Here is a 20,271-nt window from a genome sequence, read left to right on the forward strand (position 1 = left end):
GGCCTCTGCCTTGAGGAGCTGACAGTCCAGCATAGGCTACAGACAAGTAAGGTGGCAATTTCGATACTGTTCAATGAGCTATTTCATTGGGGCAAGGATGGGGTGGGGGTTGGGGAGTATACTAGAAGCCATGGAAGGGGGAAAAAATGAAAGAAAAAAAAAACGAGAAGGGAAAGCTAGGAAAGCAAATGAGAAATAATGGCCAAATAAAGACGTGCCATGAACGTAATTCTCATCCTGCACACATTTGGATGTGTGCACACATTTGGTAGGAATATGCCATCTGCCTCGCCCTGGCAAACACGACTGTGGTGGCATGCTGCCACTGGCTGGTGACATCAAAGACACCGAGAAAGCCAAGAGAGCAGCTCCACCCTGCTGGTAACAGCAGCCCGAGTCCAGTCGGCTCAGGAATTCCAACCCAAGCAGGGGGTACACATTCCCCTGGGAGGCCTGCACCCCAGCTCGGGAGGACTCGGGGCAGTTTTCTTGCAGGTCTTCCCTACTCTGTTTAATGTTCTGAGATATTCAGCAGACGCTGTGCAGTGCCTGACATGCAACAATCAACCAGAGTTGACTGGTCACCTGAGGCAGAATGAACAGAGCAGTGGGGGTAGAAAGGCATTGAAGGAAGTTTGGAGACCGTTGAGTACCAGTAGGTCTGAGATACTTGACACCTGGTATTGGACTCTGGAGAGACTCAGGCTTCTTTTGATTATACTCAACAATGCAGGTGTGAATTGCAGCTTCGGAAGGAGACCCCTCCCATTTGGAAATTCAAAAATTAATGGCTGTGCTGGATGAAAAGATTTCAGGGCCACACCTAGGCCCATGAGGTCTAAGGAGAAAAAGAAATCCTACTTTGGAAGCTAATGGCACAGTCTTGGTCTTTGGGCAATTTAATAACCTGACTGTAGAAGGCTTAACACTTCAAGTAGGAGATTTGAAGGTGATCTGGGAGGACTCTTGCAACCAGCAGATTCTAATGGCAGCTAGAAAGAGGCACATAGATGAAATAATAGGAAACATAAACTCTACTCCTATGCATTGACATTTCAGAGGGGCACTTAGTACCCCTAAGCCATACGATAATCTCTGAGGGTTCAGACTGGCTGCAATCTGACCTATGGCAATGGGTAAGGAACCTCTTGTTGTAGGACAAAGGACTAAGGAGGATAAGATGCAGACTGATGGAAAGTTGGGGGTGGAAGGGCATTTCAAGTGGTGGAAATAGATCATGATGCTCTATTGGGGGAGAAGTGCACACGTTCTACAGAGATGGAAGGTCTAGACCCTCATGGGCTTCCTCCGTGAAAGGTAGCTATTGTTTGAGATGTCCTTCTGGATCCTACACCTGGTAAATTCTTCTTTTCCTTGATAGCCAGCTCAAAAGATACCCTTCCCAGGGAAACTTCTTTGATTTTCCCAGGCCCTGGGTAGCAGTTTGCTGGTGCTAAGACCCTCTCTCCAAATCCATGAATAACATTGTCAAGTCCTAGCAATTAGCCTCATACCTTCTTAGCACAGTTCTACTTCCAGCTGACTGAATTAACCAAACATATTTATTAAGTACCTACTATGCACTAGCTACAGTCTCTGGGAGACACATCTGTAAATAAGCACTACATTCCTGCTCCAGGACTCTCTAGTTGAGGGGACAGACAATAAACAAATAGACATGTAAGAGAACAGACACATGGCAGACAGCATGGTTGCTTTTTCTGACATCTCTTTTAGCTTCCTTTGGTGGGTCCTTCTGCACACAGAGCCTAGAAAACTAAACCATTCACTTCTTGGTTTCTTGGCCAGTGGCTTAGATGCTCCCCTGCAGTCATCTCAAAGACCCCAGAAATACTGTATTGGAGCATCACCCCATTGTGTTGAACTGAACTCTGCCATCACTGGACACAGTGCTTCTGCAAGTCAGACACTCACATGGGTTCACTTCTCTGTCACACCCCAGACGCTTGTTGAATGAATGGCTGCATCTGGAACAGACTGCCTTGCTGTACAGAAGGCCTGCCCTGAGAGGCAGTAGGGAAATTCAGACAGCCAGGTCATGGGGGCAAGTTACTGACCAGACGGTGAGTGCTGGAAGGCCATGTTCAGACTAGATTATCAGTTAAAGAGAAGCTTCTGCTGGTTCTCCGGCAGGGGTGGGTTTACTGAGACGGCCTGTGAGAGGAAACATTTTTCTAGCATGTATGTGTAGAAGGACCAGAGTGCACAGACAGTGCGGGTGAAGGGTTAAAATCGTGACTTGATGTGGTAGAACAGTGGTAGCCAAAGCAAAAGGAAAGTGAAGGGCAGAAGCTGCAGACGATCTGGCAGAAGCCTGCCTGGCTTCTGAGCTTTCTCAGTAAAGGACAAAGAGGCGGTGGGCCCGATGGGGAGGTTGGAAAGGGGGTGGTAGTTTGAGGGAAGTTCAGAGTTCTGACTTCAGCGCCGACATAAACGGAGAGGAGCTGGGAGCTGACCTGGAGAGATGGGACCCCCTTGGCTGACGATACTGACTTAGGAAAGATGTAATCCTGGCTGTTCGGGGCGAGGGCTCCCAGGCTAGGGAGCCTGGAGCGACTGCCGGTTCTGCCCAGCGCTACCCATGTGGGTCCAGACCAGTTACCTCACTTTTCTGGGCTTCATCCATGAAACAGGGGTGACAATAATACCTCCTTCTGAGGGAGTTGAGGGGAGTAATGAGCTAATATAGGGAAAGGCTTGAAACAGCTGGACACTCAGTGAAAGGTAGCTATTGTTAGTGTCTTTAGGTGGGATTTTCACCGAGCATCTCAGGGTGAGGGGCAACTCTAATAAATACTACTCAAAACACACAGGCCAGAGGCTTAGCCTTGGAAATAGTGTAGTTATCCTGAGCATTTTGATGTGAGATTATTTCTCATCAAAATGAGATTCGCCTATGTGTATAACGTAGCTTAAGACAGCTAAAGATATGACCCATATAAATCTACCATGAAATGGAAAATCCCCACCTCCATCCACCCAAAAGCATTAAGCAGAACGGAATTTGGTATGATTTGAATTTGACATTACCCTGCTGCTATGAAAGAAAAGCTACAATGGTAAAAATACTTAAAACAAAACAAAGGTGTGGGAGTAGCCCAGTGATTCAGTCTAGTGTGCCCCACCTGAGGCAAGCTGCAGCCCCCAGCTTCTCTGGCACTGGTGACCAAGAGTGCGCCTTATGCAACGTGCTGACGTCGAAACATCTCTATGGCAAAGAAACCATGTTAGTCACTCACTAACTTTTCTTTTTAAGCCCCTGTTGAGGATGGGTATTAGGCTCATTCATTATGTAAAGCAAAACCTACTATAAAACAGGGATGGAGCGAAGAGAGACCCGAGCTCCCATTGCAATGGCTCCGTTAAGACCTAATGGGCCCCTTTGTATTTTCCCAACCCTTTCTGTATGCCTGGAATAGAACTACAAGGGAAGGGTGAATCCGGACACGTGGTACACCTTTATTTCTACCCCACTGAGAACATTTTACTTACGAAACAATATAATGAAATGAGAGCCTACCATAATAGCTGTAGGATGTCAGAATGTCAATGGCGCAGACAATTATTCGGCAGGTAGACCATTAGAAACTGACAAGGATAATATGCACTAAAAATATTCCCAATGGACTTTATTTAGTAATAGATGACATCGTTTTACACACATTCTGCCTCTTTTAGCTGTGTCTGGATTAATTTAATTAAACATAAGACCTTTCAATACTTGTTTTATGTCAAGACTGAGGATTCTTATTCTTTTTTTAAAATCATCACCCAAGGGTATGGTATATTGATGAGAGAGAAAGAGAGAGAGAGAGTCTGACATGGGAGAGAAACATTGATTGATTGCCTCTCATACGTGCCGCAACCAGGGACCAAACCTAAACCCGCAACCTAGGTACATGCATTGTCTGGGAATCGAACCAGCGACATTTCACTTTGCAAGGTGACATTCAACTGACTGAGTCACACTGGTCAGGGTGTTATAACCAATTCTTGATCACCGCCTTTTCCCGAATTCCAATTCCCCTCAAGGCTGTGTTGATTCCTGTCAACTAACTAATCTCATCAAAGAATCACAGAATTTTTGAGCTGAAAGGGACTGTGGAGGTCATCCTGTGCTCTCCTGGCACAGACCAGCTCCTTTCTCTGAGGGGGTCTCTGACAAAGGGTTAGTGCTTAACCTAAAGCGGTTTGTTTTCCTAAGGAACATTTCCAGGCATTAACTTATACTAGGAGGAAGGATATTTTCCAGAAGCCACTGTCACCTCGCTTCTCATCATGTAATAGTCACCTCCTTTCCCCCAGCATCTAGCACAAATCTGGTTGCCATAGAAGCCACTGATTCTGTCTCCCAGTTGGGCTTTGGAGGCAGTTCTGACTTGCAGCTATAACAGGGCATATTTACAGTGAATCTAAACATGAGCATATGGTCAGACAAAGGGTTCCTCTGTGTATGTGTAGAAATTTATTTGAAAAGGCTTTAAAAATTAAATCTCATTAAATCAAAATATAACATAGGTTTTTTTCCCCCCCTTTCCCATTAGTTTGCAAACATTTCAAAGCTTGATAACATCAAGCCTCGGTGGTGATGCCCATGGGTTGGTAGCAACGCCATTTCGGAAGGCACTAAGGTGGCATCTACTGAAACTACAAATATGCAGGACCTTTGACTCAGCAACTCTACTTTGAGGAATCTGCCCTACCAATGATCTTACTTGGATACAAGAAGTATGTATTATAGAAGGGTGCTCATTATGCATGGTTTGTAATTGAGAATCATTAAAAACAATTATTTAATATGCACATCCATAGATAAGGATGAAGTTAACAACATGGACTATTATGCAGCCATTAGAAGTTGAACAAGGTAAACATACTTGAAGTGACCTGGGAAGAACTCTGAGACACAGTAAGTTGAAAACAACAGGCGGCAGGACAATATGCAGAATGGGATAGCATACATATTTTAAAAACCCCACGTGCTTCTATGTCTGACTTTGCCCATAAATTTGTATGTGAATACTTACAAAAGAGAGTGTAAGATTATACCCAAACTGATGACAAATGTTACCTATTAAAAGAGGAGTGAGATTAGAATGGAAGACAGCAAGAAGAATTCATGCTTTTACCTGTATTGTTTTATCTGTATTTATTCAGTGAAACTATAATAATATAATACTATGAATTTTATTTAACTATGCAATGAACTTACATTTCTTTAGTGAAATAGAGGCTTGGCCCCCAAGATCTAGTTGTGCCCTTATTTCTATAGCCTGAGTCCCCATGTAAAATGTTCTTCCCCCAAACACATCCCAGAACTTAGGCAAAATCAGACCATGACCTTGTCACAGAAATAAACATGAGGATGTAACACTGACCTTTTCATAAAGGTTCTGTTTTTATCAGTTCGAAATGTTAATCCATGGGAAAATGAACTGTGCTTCCGCCAGAGTCCAGGGCAAAAACTTCCATCCACAAACACCACGGCCAATAGACAAACCAAGGGGACAGATTCCTCACCCACAGAAAGTGACAGCTCCCACTAGAATGTGGCCTTCTCATGGGCTTAAGTTATCAGATAGTCCTGGGCATGCTTTCCAAAAGAATGTAAAACAACACAAATTTCAAATGGAATGATTCTTTTAATGACCTTAAATTTAAGTCTCCTTTGCATTCTCCAACTTTCCACTTACAGAAAGTCTTATGAGAATTGTAATATTCTTTTCCCTTTTTAAAATAAGAAATAGTAAGTTAGGGATTTGTATACTAAATATATTTTTGTCTTATTCTTAAATTAACTGGATTTTGAAAGTAAATGCTATATCCTTTTAAATCATCTTTTAGTTATTAAGCAAAGAGTAAAAGCTTGTAAATTTGGAATGATTAATTACAGTGGGAAATGAAATAGGTTACTTGTAAAAAGTTGAAGGGAGAAGATTCCTGCTTCAAAAGCACAGAAGACTGTCACAGATGGCTAATAGTGAACTGCTTGGCATGGTACCTGGGGGTCTGCACTTTCAAATGCCATAATTGGCTCTGATGGTTGGCCAGCTGTGTTTTCCTTCTTGGTGCAAAATGTACCTTCAAAGGAATGATTATCACCCATGGATATCATAAGTTTGTCTTTGAAGGATCTCAAAGATATCCTCAAAATCTCATAGCAAAATATTAAAAAAATTTGCATTTAAAAAACAAATATATCAAATTGAACCATTTTAGAAGGATAGAGGATGCCATGTGTTAAAACTACCAAAAGCTAGCCCTGGCCTCTGTGGTTTGTCTGGTTGGAGCGTCGTACCACAAACCAAAAGGCTATGGATTTGGTTCCTAGTTGGGGCATGCACAAGAAAGAGGCAACCAATCCACGTTTCTCTCTCACATCGATGTTCCTCTCCCTCCCTTCCTCTCTGTCTAAAATCAATAACCATAACCTTGGGTGAAGGTTAAAAAAATTACCAAACGCTAGAGTGTTCCAACCCTAAAAAGGCTGTTCTCCTTAAAACCATGTTTGATGTACCAACCACCAATTCATTATCCCTACCGGAACGAAGAGAAAGGAGTACCACTACGCTCACGGCCACTGGAACTACAAACGGTTGACCATGACAACACCTATGGTCAAAGTCATGAGCACGCATTACAGTCTTTATCCCCCCACTCAAAAATACTATGTGTAGCTCTGAAGTTTCATATAATACATCTACCTACTTTATTTTCTTGAAAATCTTAAGAATTAAAAGAAATAGGCTCACATCCTTTAAAAATCCTCTAACAATATTGAAGCCTTACAGAATAAATTATAATTATTACTCTTTAGATTTCAGGAGTGGTTTTCCTTGAATCCTAAATATTTATGGCAGAAAAGCTGAGAGGAAGAGGAACACACTCATCAGAGTGGAAGGGTGACAAGCTTCAGAGTGAGATTGGCCAGGACCTGTCGCGCCGGCAGGCTCGAAGACTCTCGCTGTTTTCTCCTGACCATGTTCTGCATCTCTTGTCTGGCCGGCAGAGTTTCCGGCCTGTGCACTGTGCCCTGGAGGATGTGAGCTCTCTCTTGCAGGTCATCATGGGAATCCAGCTGACTTGGCCCTTGCCCTGTTCTTACATGTTCTTGCCTCCCTAATTACATATATTTGATCACTCAGCTAGAAAAAATTCTTGGCAAATTGCACTACAACAATCATTTCTCACCTTGGCTCACCATTGAAAAATATGTCTATTATAATGCACCCAAAGTTCGGTCAGGAATGGCCACTGGGAAAGCATTCTCCTTTCACAGGGGAGCTGCCAGAGAGAGCAAGCTCTGGCCTTTGTTCACCTGTGACAGATATTCCCAAACTCAAGTACCATTAGGGATTAAGGGCACAAAAGAATCAATTAGCTTCAAATTAATCTATTCATTCAGTATACTTCCAGTGAAAAATCACAAAACTGAGGGGGGGTGTGTATGTCGTTAACAATTCTAAAACTTCTGTGGGAGAGCAAAGGGTTAAGAGAACCAGGACCAATTTGAAAACAAATAAGGCTCACTTTATAGATATAGTAATTCAGTGATATAGCAATTCAGGCAGTGTGGTCTGGGCATGGGAGGAGACAGCTGGAGGAATAAAACAGAGCGTAGTAATGGCTCCACACGTGTGTGAAATAGCGTTCAACCACAATGACCCTGAAATCCCGTGGGTAAAGGTCAAACCACTAACAAGTAGTGTTTGGACATAATCGATATAGAATTTGATCCCTACTTCACAAATTACATACACAAAAATCCCGGAGTATTAAAGACCTAAATATGAAAAACCAAAATTTAAAAACTTTTCGAAAAATTGAACTACACCATAAACAAAGTGAAAAAACAAGACTAACACTAGAATAAGATATTTGTAACATATAAAACCAACAAAGGATTATACATACAGATAATAAGGAAAGGAACAAAGAAATCAATAGGGGAAAAAAACAAGTAGAAAAATAGGCAAATAACACGAAGAGGCAAATGGCAAAGTGTGGAAAATGCGCAGCTTGATGCACAATCACGGAAGTGACAATGACACAAACTTCGTCATCTGATGAGGGACACACGGCTGGGCGCCTCCGGTGGGAGGGAGAGGTGAGAGGATCGAGTGTCTGGAACACAGCAGGCTCCACAGACGGGTTTCTCTTCCGGCTCGTTTTCTTCCTTCTGGCTGGATCCTGGTTCCTAACCAGGGAGCCCTGGCTTTCCCAGCACCCTCGCAAGGCCCAGGGTCCCTAAAAGACCGAGAGGTCACCACTGAGGCAGCTGCAGTGCCGCAGGAGAAATGAGAAATTTTGAGTCAGAAAACTTTGTTTTGTCTGGTTTCAAATATCCATGACACACACTTGTATTTACTGTGGGCCTTCGGACAGATTCTTTAACTCTGAACCTCAGTTTCCTCTTCTACAAAGAGAGAGAAGTAGAGTGACCTCAATGTGACCTTGAAGAAGCCAATGAGCCAGGAAAGTACTGAATGACACAAATGTCAGTCAGTGTTGGTGTCGCACTGCTGGTGGTGACACGCCAAGCCACTTTACTGTAATCAATGGCTCACACATGGAAATCGCATTACCCTTTCTAACCCTGCTTATATGCATGGAGTTACGACTCCAGAGGATGCAGCTGCCAGAACGAGCAACCAACGGGAGAAAATGCCGGATCCATTCTTCTTCCTGCCAGTAACCTTCGTGGGGGTGGACAGGCAGCATTTAAAACAACGGGCGGGTTGATCCTTCCTATGTGTCTATTTCCAGGGTTGTAATGTACATTCTCTGTCTCCCACATTCTGCCTTCTATTTTCTCTCTACACAGGGACTTTTAATACCAATTTATTAAAAGCAGGCAACTTAAGATATGGCTTTAAAAGACTCTCTTGCATCCTCAGGCTGAGTTTAAATTCTGAGCATAAACTCTTCTGGAGGAGAAACACAGGACGAACAGCCAGAAGAACTGACTTTGATAGATGATGCTGAGCCTTCAACTCTCTGTGGGACCTGAGGCTAAGCCCCAGGACCTCTCGGGGCTGTGTGTTCTCATCATAAATTCTTACAGGACACTAAAATACCCTCAGCACATCAGTTTACTATATATACACACACATTTACTTTTAAATTTAATACTTATATATTTACATTTTAGCAGTGGGATCTTTTCCAAGTTGCACATTATGAAAATCTGGGTCAGCGTTCAGAGCCAAGGCACCCGGGCTGGCCCTGGCGGCTCTTCCGGGACGTGCTGCATTCCCCTCCGGCTGCCATTTGTGGCTTCAGCTGTTTCTGAAGGCAGTCACTTTCCCTTTTGATGTCTGAGGCCCATTACTTTCATTTCTGACTTAACCAACAGGTGTTCTCAGACTCTTTTCTTTATGGGCTGTCTTCCCTCGGGGTTCTGGGCAGACGGTTTTTCCACAAGCTTGCTGAGAGGCACGGAGAGATAAATCTCTCCGAGTGCACTGACTCCACTGTTGGAACTGAAGTCTTTTGAGACCACCCTGAAGTTGCGACCTTTCCGCTTCTTGGAAGATACGAGGATGCATGGGTGAACAGCAAGGGCCAGGCCTAAATGCTCCACGGGAACAATGAAAGTATAAACCTTTCATCCTTTGATTTAGGGCCTGAATATGGTAGGCCTGCATCGCCGGAATGTCAGAATGGGCAAGATGTCTTTGAACCTTGAGTCCGGGAAAGCAGAGAAGTCCAGCTTCTGGGGAGGGCGTCACCTACTGGGTGGGTGAAGCCGGGCGCTGCGGCACGCATCTCTGCTGTGCTGTGTGACTCTGACCGTGAGTCTGCTCTGGGCAGAAGTAGTGGGCTCACGGCCCGAACAAATACATCTGTCTGTCCAACAGGACAGCAGACACCAGCAGGCAGGGTATGGGACAAGATGGAGAGGCCGGGAGATTATATCTGGGGAGAGAAGAAGATGTAGGCTACTCTGAAAGTGGCACTGGTGTGGCAAGACAATATTTTAAAATATTAAGGGATTACATACACATGCATATAATCTTACTTCGTTTGACCCCATAACCCATCTCCTCTCAGTCTGAGAGATGTTGAGTCTGACATTAGACCCTGAGGGTACTCAGGGGACTGGAAGAGGCAGGGTTAGGCTTCGTGACCCCAAGACTAGAGAAATGTCCCTGGGTCAAAGACGTCCTTGGGGAGAGTGAGGGAACCGTTGGACGTGTTTGTGGGCTTAAAGAACAAAGGGCAGCTATGCTTTGTCTCTTGATTGGCGCCCAGGAAAGCAGCAGACCCAGAGCAGAAATGTCCTGTGTCCGATGGCGTCATGGACTTGTCCACGGCTCTGCACCACATGGCCCAGGGGAGCAGGGCCACAGAGGAAGTGTGAAGGGCGGCAGAGAGCCGCTTTGTGCTAACAGAGCTCGAAGAGACTCAGAGACAGGGAGTGAGCTGGGCCCGAAGGCGCCTTCCAAACAGCCGCCCACCGGGGCCCTGTGGGTGGACAGCGGAGGGCCAGTGGAAAGAAGGATGTCACTGGGTTCCCTAAAGAGACAGAGAGCACCTGAGGAACAGCTACCAGCTCCTCATAAACTTGGCCCCCAGAACTTGGACGTGGACTTCGAAAATGGGGGCTATAGGATCTGAAATTGCTAGACATCACATTTCTACCACCCGAGGGAATAGGAAAACAATGGAAAAATGAAAAGAGTTAAAGAAAAAGCATTTTGAAGTTGCATCTGTTATATACCTAAACATCTATCCAGAGATTGGCACCCACTACACAGGTAAACATCAACCCACGTCAGATGAGTCTGGTCTGTGACTAACCCAGTGTAGGAGGCATGGTGTCTGTGCATGGAGACAGTACATACACATGGGTCCACATGCCGGGCTGGGAAAGAGGGGCCTGAACTGGGGCAGAAGACAGGATGGAAGTAGGAAAGTCACACTTCTGCTTTGGGTTGGTCTGTCTGTCTGTCTGAGTGATGGACAAAAGCTACTCCCTACCCCCACTGTCTCCCACCCACCACCCTAGACAGCCCCACGTTGGGCCCAGGCAATGACACCCCACAGTCACAGTCTCTCCTGGGGACAATCTAAATGTAGCTGCTCAGGCCCCTGGTGTCCACTGCAAGTGAAAGAAGAGCATAAGACTTGGCATCTCTGAAAGGGTAACCCTCGTTACAGAGAAGTGGAGCAAGTAAGCTAAACCAGGTCAGTTTACTTTTACTTGGGGATAAGTTTATGTTCTCCGCATCCCAATTCTAAACATAGATTTTAAAATATTTCCATCATTGCAACAGCTAATTTTAAAATATCATTTGAAGCGAGTAGTAACCACACATGGGGAATATCTCAGCGAACCCAGCACCAGGGAGCTGCCGTACAGGTTGCCAACAGCATTTTTCTCTGCTGATACGTAACTCATGATTTAGTGTGGGATCGGAAGGTTTTACAGCTTCACAATCTGTTCGTGATAAGCAGACAGATGTCAGAATCAGGTTCATTAGAAAAATGAAAATCCTCTCATTCCCTAAAATGCTACTTAAATTCTCCCCTGCTTTTCCCCAGCTAAAAACAGAGATCTTCATGAGACCCAACTGTTCCCTGGGAAAGTCACCAAATAGCAGGGGGCCCAAGATCCACAACTGGCATCTTGAAATCCAGTAAAAGTATCTCGAGTAGCCATTGAACAGGAGCAAAGTGTTTACAGCTTTACAACGCCCCACAGGCCTAGCAACCCACTCTGCTGGCTGGGCTGAAGATAAAGGCCCATTGGAAAAGTAACAGCACCACAAATCACAGCGACAAATAACAAATCAGAGCTGCAACAACAGCTACATTATCGGCGCGCTCGTAAAGCACCAGGCCCTGAGCTCCACCCATTAGCTCCTTCAGACCTCATAAGGCGCTCTTGAGGGAGTTAGTATGATAATTGTCCCCATCTGGCAAATGAAAAACTCTAAAAGCAATCATTTCATTACAATAGTTTACAAGGATAATGTAGTAAAGAATGTGCATCTAGCTTCATTTTACACCCCACAGACCTGGGGACAGCTCATGCCAATGACTGTGACTTGGAATATCAGAGGACAGCCAGCCTAGAGCTGAACAAAGAGGAAGCCAGGAAACCACTGGCACGTGTGCTGTGCAAAGAAGGTCACAGACAGCATGTAGACACCACCCCTGCCGGGTATAAACGCCTCCGACCTAAAAATAAAGGAACGGAGGCTCAGGGAGGGGAGACCCTCTCACCAAAGTCACGCAGCCCTAAGAAGTAGGGAGCGGTGTCACACATGTCTTCAACACGTCCCCAGAGAGTTCTGGGGACAGCCCCAGTCACGTGCTTGTCTGTGGCCAGGAGTCCCACTGGGTCCTGGGAAAGTCCTTTCTCCGCTGTCAGAGCGTCAGTCCCCTAATCCAGGAGACAGGGAGTATGAATCAGGAGACGACTGTGAAGGAGCTTGGTCACGTCTCAGGAGCCTCACGCATGTGAGGAAGCAAACAGAGGAGAGGGAGAGGGGTGGTGAAATACTAAATGAAAATAAAGTCCTCAAGTAGGTAATTACTGATGGATTGATATTAGAATTCATCCAGAAAACTACTTCAGCCAAACCAACAATGCCAGGACACCCAAAATGTGAAAGGCCGGCGGGAGTCTTTGCTGAGTAACGCCAGCAGCAGCCCATACAGCCACGGACAGACGAGCGCTGTGGGCCGGCTACTCTTCGTTCGGTCAAACGTCCTGTAGAACAGCGGAGAAGACCACTGACGTGCACGCCGGGCTGTCCGGGTTCAATTCTTAGTCCTGCCACCTACTGGCCTGTGAGCACGGGGCAGCTCCCCTGCCTCTGCTCCCTCACCCAGAGGGGGACGCCCGCGTCCTGTGCGGTGCGGTGGGGCGAGGAGGCTGAGGGTGAACACAGGAGCAGTGCCCGTTGCAGAAAGGGGCTGCCCAGGTGGGAGCCGCCCTCCCATCCATTTTTCATTCTCGACAGTGAACCCACTTGCTGTCACATGAGGCCACAACTCAGTGGCAGGTGCTCAGGGCGGATGGCTATGGTCCCATTCTCTGGAATCTTAAAGTTATAACCTAAACCTGGAAAAATGCAGTTGAGCCACATGAAATGACGATTCTAGTAGGTCAACTATGAGGGGATCAGCAGTTTTATATACACATGGGCACAGGAAAAAAAAACAAAACAGAAGAAAAAATAGAACCGAGCAGTTTAGCAAAATTCATAAAGGGAGGGTCTGTGGAAATGTAAATAAAACAACCATGGCTTACACAGCTGCACCAGGCTTAAAGAAATGCACAAATGAAGTCCAGGATCTAATCACGTCCTTTAAGCACAAACAAGAGCTCAAGGAGCTGGTGGTTTGGAGACGTGCACGTCTGCCTAAGTGGGAGGACGAGGCATTTTTTTTTAGGGCCATAAAAGAGACACGGAAGGGGCCCCCTCCTCCCCAGGAGCCGGCTCCCATCTGCACGGCCTCACGCTCCTCTTTCATCTGCTGCTTTTCTTCACTGCTCCTTTTGATCCACAAACAAGAATCTCAGCCCACCCTCTTCACCTACCCCTCCTGCTTCTGACGTCAAGCCTTCTCCCACACTGTATCCTCTTCGCCAGACTTCCTCACTCCATCTGTCGGCCACTTTCCTCCCACCCTTCACCTTCACCCCCCCTCCCACATAGGCAGCCCTGTTTAGGAGGAAGTGGAGAGCAGACATGTGTCCAGGTTTTCCACAGTTGGCGGCTGGGGTCCAGGATTTTCCCTCTGTACTTATACTGGAGAGGGGGCTTCAGGTGGTAGCTTTCACTACTGCTCTCTGTTCAGTCCTGTAAGCAAGAGGTCACCCCAGCATCTTTCTCTTCCTGCACCCCACTGGTCTTTCTGCCAACTTGCCAAGTCCCATTTCCCAGAAGCCACATACATAACCATAATAAAACGGACCAGGTCCACAGGCTCCATGTGCGACAACTATTACTACTATTGCTACTATTTGGTAAGTGATTGCTAATGTGATAGAACCTCTCTAAGCCCTGTTTGTCTTTTAGAACATTTCCTCTCACAATGGCCCCATAAAATGGGTGTTGTTATCATCCTCGTTTTCCACAGGTGGGGACCGAGCGGCAGAGGGGCAAAGGGATTTGCTGAAGGAGCCCCCAGCAGTTGTTGACAGAGCTGCAGGTCCAGCCGGCCGCTGACCATGGAGCCCCTGCTCCAGGCCTCCCTTAAATACCACTGTGAACCGGATTCTGGTGCTCCTGCCGACGCTGGCTTCACAAGCGTGAAGCAGGAAAATGTGGCTGCCAGCAGCAATCACAAGACTGTCTGCCCAGCTTCACGACTGGGCAGGCCGGCTCTTCCTTTCATTTCAATTAGTAAAGTTCTAGACAGGAAATCCAGCTGGCTCATTCTGTGGCCGGCTAGGGGAAGTACTGTGATAGGAAGCTCCCACTATAATCGAGTAGGGGAAGAGGAAGAACAGTTCCCCATGAAGGATTCTCAAACCACACACGCCCACCAAAGGATCTGCGGCCCTGGGCCCTCCTGGGCCCTCCAGCCTCTGCAGCACTGCAGGGACTGCCCTGGGGCTGGCAGCCAGAAGTGGGGGGTGGACAGGAGGGGAGGGGGAAGAGAGGAGGAAGCGACAGACGATGGAGTTACTAAAATCCCAGCTTCCGAGCAAAACAGGATTGGAGGTCAGAATGAGACACTTCTTCAGTACCCAGGTCTTCGGGGTTTGGGGGCACTCACTGACTTCACGTAAGGGAGGAGGACAAGTAGATCAGAGATACCCCACCGTTCCAGAAACCGCCCAGGGCTTCAAATGCAAATGCCAGCCTTCCAGAGGGGTGGGCTGGGCTGGGCTGGGAAATGTGAGGGGCCCGGTGCGGGCCCAGCAGCTCCACCTGCGCAGGACAGAGGCCACCCCGATGCCGGCCTGTGACACATGCCACCTGGGTGCGCATGCGCTGGGCGTGAGAGTCTGTTGACACAAATAACCCTGGCACACTGTCTAAACATCAGATGGACATGAAAGCGGCAACATCTGGAGAACTGTCACCATCTGCCCCTCTGAGAGGAGCCCTGAAAGAATCAGCAGGATAGGAGCAGCATGGGGTCTAAGTTAAAAAAAAATGCTGGCAGCTGCTGCCAGCTCTCCGTTGCCGAGAATAGCAGCGGTTCTTCCTGACGTGGCGGTTTCTGGACTCTCACAGGTCCCGGCTGACCCTCACCACGGCCGCGGCCGCACGCCCAGCGGCCCCTGTGGCCGTCGCTCCCCAAGCACGTCTACCAGGCTTTGTAGCCTCACAATGGCAGACGCACACCAGGTCCCACGACCAGAGAAGAAAGGAGAGGTGTTCACAGAAATCTCGGCAAAGCGCCCTCCTTGTGATTGACTTCTTTGACTCAACCTCATTTGATTTAGTCCACAGAGATGAGGCTTCAGTGTGCAGCTCGAAGTGCTAAGCACCGGGTGTGGGCGAGAACCCAAACCCGGTAGGGGTGTGTGCTTACATCAGACCGAGGCTCCACGTACACTTTCATTTGTTAATGTAAAAGTCTAAGTTACCAGCTCAAGCAGGACTTGGTGAGGGCTGTTTTTTATTAACTGGCTGGTTGTTGCTGTTTTTAAGAGAGAACCATTAAACCTGACAGACGGCCCCCTTGTGTAGCTGAACAGTAAATGTGATTGTAACGATCCGACTGCCATCTCTAGCACTCCTTGGGACACAGGTTCTTTGTCCGTGAGAAGTCAAGTCAGACACAAAGGAAAAAGGGTTCATTTTCTCTCACTGCATCAAAATTGTTCCTTTAGACTAAGCAGAGCTGGTTTTGCTCCCCGAGGTACAGAGGAAACAATGACACTCTGAGAGCAATCAGAAAATACACCCATGCATAAACAGTCGCTCCCAGTCTTCATTACAAGGTAATGAACTTGTGCTTCCATAGGAAACCCTCACTGGGCTCTGAGGCCCTTTTGTTAACACTAGAAGGCAGGTTCCGTGTTTGTTTATTTCTGGTCAGGAAGGGGATTAACTGGGCTCTTGCCCTTGCTCTGCCTCAGTCCAGGCACTTTTCTCACTTACTACTTGAGGAGGGGAAGGTGCTGGACAGGACCTTTGCTGAGGTTCCTTTCGGCACAAACATTCTAGAAAGTTCTCATCATTGACTTTTCATTAGGGTTTCATACTCGGCCCCCAACAACTGACTTTTTGTCTGCTTACCATCTAATCTAACATCTCTGTGTTTATGACGGACCTCTTCCCTCACAGCCACGAGAGGACAGGGGAAAGCTTCTGATGGGCAGGTTTAACAAGAGGACAGACAAGTCCTGTGTCCATCACCCACTGCCAGAACTGCCCGAGGAAACACGGGGCCAGAACCGAGGGAAGTGTCACTCTGCACAGCTCTGAAGACCCTCTCTTGCTCCCCAGTGATACCTTGCCAGTCCATCCCAAATGGCCTTTGCCCCTTCCAGCAAGCTCTACAGGTAAATACAGTTCAAGCAAGGAAATAATGTACCATAAATAATGAGCTGATAATAATAGTTAAGCATCAACCTGAATGTATTATGTATTGGGCATTAGGCACACTGCTTTACATGTATGATGATGTATAATTTTCACAATAACCCTTAGAAATAGATGACACTATTCTTACTCCTGCTTTACTAAGCAGAAAACTGAGGCTCAGAGAGGTAAAGTCTATAATGGCAGTGTGCTGCCCACCAGGTCGCTTCACAACTACCGGCTAAAGCCTCTTCCTGCCTAAAAGCAGAAGGTTGGCGTGAGTCAGTACCTCCCAAAGCCTGGCATATGCACCACCCTCAGACATGTCGCCTAGGACGCTTATTAAATCCTGGCTCCACCCCAGAGCTACAAAATCAGAATCCCTGGGAGTAAGGCCCAGGAATCAATCTGTTTCACAAGAACCCCAGGTGATACTTAAGCATACTGAAATCTGAGAATGCAGGTATAGGATTCCTCAGTCTCACCCAGCTCTGTCATAACGGCCTGTGGTTTCGTTTGGTTGGGGAGTCTTCAAGAATGCATGCCTTTCTCTTTCACTGGACTCAGAGTTAACCCCAAAACATCTCAAACATAGTCTTTAGATCAGCTCTATACAACACAAGATCTTGTTTCACACACAACACATTCCCTAAAATGTTTAAACTGTACCAAATTCCTCCCATTTGGAAGGAATGTAAAAACAAGATGCCATGACCTTAGCTACAAGAATTATCTTAAAGTTATTTTACAAATAGAAGTCAACAAACATATGGAAGTAGTTACTGAGGAAAAGGATCACTGGAGCAGAGAATATTGATGGTACCTGGAGAAAAAGAGGTTTTCTAAACAAAATGCACACTCGGATCTCACTCACAGAAAAAAACAGGTAAAAGTGGGCTGGAGGTGGAAAGTAGGAGGACAAACAGGCCTTATTTTCACTGAGAACAAGTAGGTCTTGTCCCCTCTGGCCATGATCTTGACTTTTTCCTCTTAATTCATTCTTTGTGTTCCCTAAAAATGCCCCCTCCCTCCTTTGTCTTCATTCTTTCCTCTAATTTGCCTTTTGCTTTATTACTTTCTGTCCTTGCCGGCTGAAACTGAGGTCAGTGTGACAAAAAGCCTGCACTCAGCGCACCTTGTAGTTTCACCAGCCCACTGCCCAGCAGGTAAGGATGTGAGTCCCTCTAGCCGAGCCCTCAGCCCTGGCTGCGAGATGGCCAAGTGCTTGCTCTCATCCCGCGGCCACCAGGCCCGGGCTGCCTGCTGCTGCGTTTCCACAGGGGCTCACATCTGCTTTTCCCATGCACCTGGTCCCTCTTTCCAACACACACATGTGCATACTACTGTTAGCAAAAGTCGTCAACAGCAACACAGTGCATTACGTACCAGTTATGCAGCGCACAACAGTCCTCGGTACGATGAGGACACCACGGCATAAAAATGCATGTGATGCGGCCTCTGCCCTCAAGGACTTTGGTGGTCAGTTAGAGAGACCTGGGATGCCCCAGAAAACAAGTTAGGTAGGAGCGCAGGGGTCATGGTAAGTCAGCTGTTTACAAAATGACCTCCTGGGGGAGCTGGGACCTGGCTGGGCTTTGGAGAAGCTGAGGACATTTGGCAGAGCATTTGGGGTGGAGGAAATGACTGCGTTTCCATTCCCACTTTTTATAATAATGACACTTTGATTTTCCTTAATCTTATCCTTAGTTCTATGAGTCAGGTGGGGATGAACTTGACCTTGCTAATCAAAGCACCCCATCCATCTGGTCAGTGTGAGGATCCAGACTGGATCTATGATCAGGTTACTCCAATGAGACTTGATCCTAAGGCTTTGGCAAGAACCAAAGGCAAAGAGAAACTCTTCTTTCTCCATGATTCTCACTCAGAAGATGTAATTCTGGAGCTACTGGTGGCCATTTTATCACTACAGGGAGACAGGGGACCTGACAGTGAAACCAGCAAGATAGAGACAGATTCCTGGGGCAAAGAGTGAGGAAAGCAGCTCTATTGGCCTTTTTTGCTTAGTAGGAGCTGGTTTTGTTATGGTCCTTTAAAGTTAGTTAGGTTGATTAGCTGTCACTTGTAACTCGGAGGCAGAAAGGTATTCATGGAATAGTGCAAAAATCAGCCTCACTGGTTGATGTTGGTGAAAGGCCATCTGGCCAGGTAAATTGGGGTCAGACCTGGCAGGAGATGAAAGGGAGGCCTGAACACAAACCTGGAGAATAAGAACATTATGTCTTACAGGCCTGAGAGTCCACTGATGACTTCTGAGAAAGGGACTACTGATGAGAGAGGAAATGTTTCAGTAAGTCAGGCATGAGACAGGAGGTAGAACAAGATGAGTTCTCTGGTTTCTCCAACTTTGAGATTGTGTATAGATGGTGGTAGCTGGTGACGGTCTGCAGCATGGCTTAGAGAGGGAGTGGCTGGAATCAAGGACATTCACAAGGTGTTTTGGACAGGCTGGAGGCTATGCCACAGTGGTGATGAGGGGAACGAAGAAAGGAAAGAGAAGGCAGGTGATACTGAGGGTCTGCACCTCTGATTTGGGAGGATGGTGGTTTCACTAATGTCAAGCAGAGGTGGAGATGCTTTGGAAGGAGGGATTAATTCTCCCCCTAAGACTTAATGGAGCAGCATTTGAAGGAGTGGGTCTGGAGCCCAAAGGGCGACATGGTATTTCTTTTACCTCTCTGTACAGGGTTGAGTGAAATGTCCTCTCAGGTCATGGCCAGTTCTATAGCTCCCTGATTCCAGGAGGCAGCTCATGCTTGCAAACGCAGCGCTCACGGTTCTTGGTGAGCTCAGAGGGCCCTCTGCACGGGCTCCAACCCAATGCAGAAATCTCCTTTCTGGACACTCCTACAGATGGCCATTGAGCTCAAACAGCCTTACTCATGGCACCCAATACAGTCTGGAGGCCACCAACCTTGTTTAACACAAAATGCCACATTTTAACATATAACATCAAATTGTAACATAACAGGTTAAGTGTTTACCATGATTCCTTTTAGGGAGCTGAAATGGTCTTCCCTGTACATTCAGTTCACAGACTGAAGGGGACACAGTGAAGAAGAGCATAGCTGAGCTAGACAGTGGGGGGCAGAAGTCAGAAGCTGTACATTCTCGCCTCCTCCTCTCTTTCCTTTAATCAGTGGAAGGAAACTAGTCTCACCCCCAGATGGCTTCCCGGATGATGGGGTTTGGCTGTCTCTGAAATGAAGTCTGATCCTGTGTACCCAAAAGAGCCTACCGATATTTTCCCATCACGGTCTTTGTAAATCTTTCCTTTCCAAAGTAATTATTTCCACGGATGACATCACTGAAGTCCTGAGCTTGGATGAGATCCCCCAAAAAGAGAGAATAGAAAGACGGGCTGAGGCTTCAGGGTTACATAAAAGTGACATGTTTATATACTAGTTCATTGGTTTCCTTCTTTCTCTTCCCCCTGCACAACACACACAAATACTGGCTTTGTTTAAGTTGAGAAGTTACTAAATAAACACGGGTTTGACCAAGTTTAAGTTTCCAAGAGTACTCCATTGGCTACTAAAGCACTTTAATTACCCTCTATTAAAAAATGTATTTTCCTACATTTGCAACTTATTATTGAAATGCCCTCGTCACTATAAAAAAAAAAAAAGTCACCATTGGGATCATTTGGCTTCATCTGCTTTCTGGTTCAAAAAAGAAAACGTTTCTCTCTATTGCCATTATTTTTGCTGTTGTTTTCTTCTAATGCAATTTG

The 20,271-nt window shown here is 46.5% G+C and overlaps 1 protein-coding gene across 2 annotated transcripts in view; it reads right to left on the reverse strand.

Annotated features, from left to right (window-relative positions):
• The window catches only part of SCFD2 (sec1 family domain containing 2), a 320,652-nt gene that overhangs the window by 56,505 nt on the left and 243,876 nt on the right, over positions 1-20,271 (reverse strand). Inside the window, exon 6 of one of the 2 annotated variants that reach the window (XM_053654916.1) lies at positions 9,671-9,939. The exons of the other annotated variant lie outside the window; for it this stretch is intronic. Coding sequence (XP_053510891.1) covers positions 9,749-9,939 — 191 coding nt within the window. The 3' untranslated portion in view covers positions 9,671-9,748. Of the gene's footprint in view, positions 1-9,670; positions 9,940-20,271 lie in introns of those variants that run through there. 2 annotated transcript variants of the gene reach the window in all.

Source organism: Artibeus jamaicensis, unplaced genomic scaffold (genome assembly GCF_021234435.1).
Source record: "Artibeus jamaicensis isolate MK-2021 breed Jamaican fruit bat unplaced genomic scaffold, CSHL_Jam_final contig_889, whole genome shotgun sequence".
NCBI lineage: Eukaryota > Metazoa > Chordata > Mammalia > Chiroptera > Phyllostomidae > Artibeus > Artibeus jamaicensis.